The 4928-nt window shown below is 36.2% G+C and overlaps 1 protein-coding gene across 1 annotated transcript; it reads right to left on the bottom strand.

Moving 5' to 3' along the window:
• Nucleotides 1-4: 4 nt before the first annotated feature.
• LOC105570905 (ABC transporter G family member 23-like) lies at nt 5-4853 on the bottom strand (the record flags this gene model as incomplete). Its single annotated transcript, XM_012028356.1, has 6 exons — nt 4491-4853; nt 3980-4120; nt 2858-3102; nt 2490-2667; nt 2320-2413; nt 5-226 (listed from the first exon to the last, which is right to left on the bottom strand). Coding segments are annotated over exons 2-6 (843 nt in total), but the record flags the coding sequence as incomplete, so codon positions are not given.
• Between the last annotated feature and the right edge of the window lie 75 nt (nt 4854-4928).

Raw genomic sequence — 4928 nt, 5'->3', positions numbered from 1 at the left:
AAATCGTACATACTTGTAGTTGTTCATATTTGTTTCGATCGTGATTAAAGGCATCGCCACCAGTGTCTTCCATATTGGATCCCTGATCTTCAGTTAAAGTGACTGCATTATTCTGTGTCTCGCACAATTTCAGGAAAATTTCATCCAATGACGAGGATTGAAATTTCTCCAGTAATTTTTGCGGCGCCGATTCAGTTAACAATTTACCATGTCTCATTAAACTGACCTGCGTATCATCCACAATATACAATATTATGCACGATCAAATTTGTAACATTTACAATTAGGAAGAACACAGCGTTCTCGAAAAGAAGAAATAGTTCTTGCTTCAGAAGAAAACCTAGCTTATATAGGAATTTCAGCGACTTCTTTATATAAACAACTAATTTTTAACTCGGTCCTTTAAGATATAAATCAATTTGAAACATAAACGCCATTTAGGACCTGGCATAAGTGGTGGCCAATTAAAGTACTAACAAGTAACACTACCCAATTGATACTCGCCGATTTGAATGAAACTTAGCATACTTATTAAACACCGAAAAATATTAAATACTTGTTTTTTTGTTTCGGCTAAATACGCTTTTTAGGGGTAGAAAGGACTCCTCAACCCCTGGAGGTGGAAACGGTTATGGCTAATTATTTCTGAAGCGATACTTTTTCTGAAAAAAGTGCTTAGGACCAAAATTGTAGAATTCAAAGTGATGCACTTGATGGCGACCTTGAAGTCGACCTTGAGGTCGATTTTCAAGGTCATTTGAAAATTATTTCATGTTTTTCAAAGGGAGTAATTTACTTTTCATCCCGAGAATCGATAGAGCGTAAAATTTTACATTCAGAACGTTGATGATTTGTAAATAAAACAAGCTTCTGCAATTTAAAATTGTTCATTGTTCCAACCAATTAAGGCAATATCAGTCAATAATTCGATCAATAAAGGAATTAAAAGTTAATTATTCATGAAAATAAGGCAAGATGTGATCGAGATCCAGCCAGTGAAGGCAAGATGTGATCGAGATCCAGCCACTGAAGGCCAGATGTGATCGAGATCCAGCCAGTAATGGCCAGATGTGATCGAGATCCAGCCAGTGAAGGCACAAGATGTGATCGAGATACAGCCAGTGAAGGCAAGATTTCATAATTTCTTTTCATAGTCCGAGTATAAATTCCATGATAATTGGTATTATTCTTTATATTCATAGCAATAATCAGGAATAGCTTTATCTTTTATCGCAAAAAATGCTCCATACACAGACTATGAAAAGAAATTATGAAATCTTGCCTTCACTGGTTGGATCTCGATCACATCTTGTGCCTTCACTGACTGGATCTCGATCACATCTGGCCTTCACTGGCTGGATCTCGATCACATCTTGCCTTCACTGACTGGATCTCGATCACATCTGGCCTTCACTGGCTGGATCTCGATCACATCTTGCCTTATTTTCATGAATAATTAACTTTTAATTCCTTTATTGATCGAATTATTGACTGATATTGCCTTAATTGGTTGGATCAATGAACAATTTTAAATTGCTTGTTTTATTTACAAATCACCAACGTTCTGAATGTAAAATTTTATGCTCTATCGATTCTCAGAATGAAAAGTAAATTACTCCCTTTGAAAAACATGAAATGATTTTTAAATGACCTTGAAAATCGACCTCAAGGTCGACTTCAAGGTCGCCATCAAGTGCATCACTTTGCTTTCTACAACTTTGGTCCTAAGCACTTTTTTTCAGAAAATGTATCGTTTCAGAAATAATTAGCCATAACCGTTTCCACCTCCAGGGGTTGAGGGGTGCTTTCTACCCCTAAAAAGCGTAGTTAGCCGAAACAAAAAAACACGTATTTAATATTTTTCGATGTTTAATAAGTATGTTAAGTTTCATTCAAATCGGTGAGTATCAGTTGGGTAGTGTTACTTGTAAGTGAATTCATATACATCGTCTTTTTCAATCCTGTCCTGCGTGCCGGATTGAGGGAGGTCCCAGTTTCGAATCTGGCTGAGGTAATATGTTTTACAATAAGAATTTTAATTCACTACAGGGAAGAGTTAACGTAATAATGCTAAGTATAGCATTAAAATTAGCCTAGTTTACATTGTGCACTTAATATGAATAACAAATAGTAACAACTAGTAAACTGGTTCACGCATTGGCCGATCAGTTCAAGTACTCTATTTCATATCAAGTGCACGATGTAAACCAGGCCATAAAAACATTTCTCCAAAATTTTTGGCGCTTTCTTTAAAACGAAATTCGCTATTTTTTAAATACAGTCGTAAATATTATTAAGACAAATCTAATGGCGACTCACTGTATTAGCCTGTTTAGCCTCTTCGATATAATGCGTCGTCATCAATACGGTGGTGCCTTCCTCCTGTGTTAGTTTGATCAGATAAGCCCAAATGCTGTAAAAATGAACGTCCAAACATTTTCTTAAAATTTTGTGCTTATCATGTCTAAAAAGGAGCCAATTCTACTTGCTTTTCTCTCAAAATTGGGTCCAAACCTACGGTGGGTTCATCGAGAATTAGAAATTCGGGCTTATGCATCAATGCGGCGACAAAGGAAACCCTTCTTCGTTGACCTCCACTCATGTTCTTCACCAACTGATTTGCTGGAGGCAGTTGGAACAATTCCGAGAAAAACCTATGTCTCGTTTCTTGGAAATAACATGGATAAACTGGGGTTGTTTAAAATTGACATAGTAGAATATCTTTCGAGCAAGACAAAATTAGAACCGCTTGAAAGACTTACTTAAAAGTAAAAGTAAAACTTGTCAGAATTTACATGATATTTTGCGCGCAACAACTACAAGTTTTCTTATCCCATGTACCTATTCGGTATCTTACCGATCTCCTTATCGTCAAGCCCATTGATCCTGCCGAAGTAATAAAGAGCATCGCTTGTAGAAAACAGTTCGACTAATGAGGTATCCTGCGGCATATAACCCACCCGAGGCCCTGGAATTCCGCAGCCCACACTGTCCGGAGATCCCCCCAAGACCCACATCTCTCCACTGTCGAGATAACGTAATCCGACGATACAGGACAACAGGGTTGTCTTGCCACATCCGCTGGCCCCCAACAGCGTGTATCTGTTTGATGAAAATATTTCGTTTACGAGATACTGCTTGGGCCTATGTAAATTTTAGTATATGTTACATTACACAAAAATTTTTAATAATTGGAATACTATTGCAACAGCAAAATCCGGAGACTAAATCAAGTAAAAAAAGTCCTGTACTACTTTTCCCTCCGACAAACAGTTATTGAGATATCATAAGCTAAATATTGAAAAAGTTATGAATTTTCTCTTGAATATCTCAAAAAGTATTAAGCAAATAAAAAATGTTTCAGACAAAAGTTCATATTAATTGGTAGAATAAGTTAGTATATTAAACCATAAGGATTTTATTTAAAAAATTGAAGATGACCTTCACGTAATCTTCAAGCAAGTATTCAAGGTTAAATTCATAACACCATCTTATTTCCCCCTCGAAACCCAACAACTTTGGCTGAGGTCATTTTTTGCTAGCCGTCTTCCCCAAAAAGATATATGCGTGGATCATTTAAAATGTGACACCCTATAAACCATTCCCTAAAGAGGTTGCTATTTTACAAACGATCACAATTTAAGCAATTGATGAAGGTATGCGTGAAAGAGCGTGATGACAGACAGTTCAGGCAACTTCTATCAAAAGATGAAGAAAGTAGTATCAGTTATCCATAAATGACATGTTAGATGTAGGTTCAGGTTTGTGGAACAGTATTTAAATTTGCACAAGTAATCTGAAGTATTATATTAATCAGTAGCAATTCAATCTTCACTGCATTGTTTTCTTCCTTATAGCGAGCATCTGGGATTCTTTTGATAAACTCGTGACATTTACGTGCAACCTTATTCGTCTAAACGGAAATTAATAGGAAGACGAATAATGTTTTGTGTTGACAAGACAAAGAATGGTTACATACACGGAACCGTTTGAAACCGTCATATTCAATCCGTCGAGCACCAACTCTTCTTTCCCATAACGCTTCACAGCGTTCTTTACAACCACAATGTTTTGCTGCAACATTCTGCGTTTGCGAATTGGTGATGTCAGTCCTATCAAACTGTAACAAATGTTTTTTAGTGATTAGTTTTTTAAAAAGTAGTAAGAATAGAATTCACTAGGTAGTCATTTTTAATAGGAAAACATTTTTTGGAATATTTTATTTTATTTTTTAATTGTAATTTATGTTATTACACATTGACTATTTTATTGCCTTCCGACGCACTGTTGGTATTGGTTTATACAATGCCTTGCCTACGCCTTTACATATACTCTTTGAACGTCAATCAGTGCATTATCACTGAAAACAGTTGTATGTCACTGAATTATTCACTCCTTTGAAAACTTTTTGGCTGGACTTTATTTAAACCAACATTTAATGGTCTCTGCATTTCAAAATTGATATAAAACATAAACGAAAGTATACTTGCTTCTTTTTATTTCCAGGCCCTTCCACCGATTCAATTAATCACGAGAACACCATATTAATGAAACAATATCATGTTTTACCACGTTACAATAAGATATTCGCAAATTTTCCAACATGTGCACTACGGTCTTGTACTATGCCGATAGCTATTGCTGCGTTCCGAAATTTACTGCCAGTACTGGAAATCTATAGTTTACGTGACGTATATTATAGGTTTCAACAGTGGCAGTAAATTTCGGAACACACCCGCCGTCCGCCGTGTCGTGAGTGAGTGTGACGACCCTAATTCTTGTCAACGGATTACATACAAGCGTTGGCAAACCTGTCAAGATTATTAGTGTAAAAATTCAAAATTTCCATATTTTTCCCAGCCTTGGGAAAAAAACGGTAAAAAACCCGGTTTTTTTCCGAAAATGTCCGGGTTTTTTTCAGTACTCAC

Source organism: Vollenhovia emeryi, unplaced genomic scaffold, assembly GCF_000949405.1.
Source record: "Vollenhovia emeryi isolate VEMERY1.0 unplaced genomic scaffold, V.emery_V1.0 DF941596.1, whole genome shotgun sequence".
Taxonomy (NCBI): domain Eukaryota; kingdom Metazoa; phylum Arthropoda; class Insecta; order Hymenoptera; family Formicidae; genus Vollenhovia; species Vollenhovia emeryi.
Note: the sequence above shows the minus strand (reverse complement) of the source record. Positions and strands in the feature narration are given on the sequence as shown.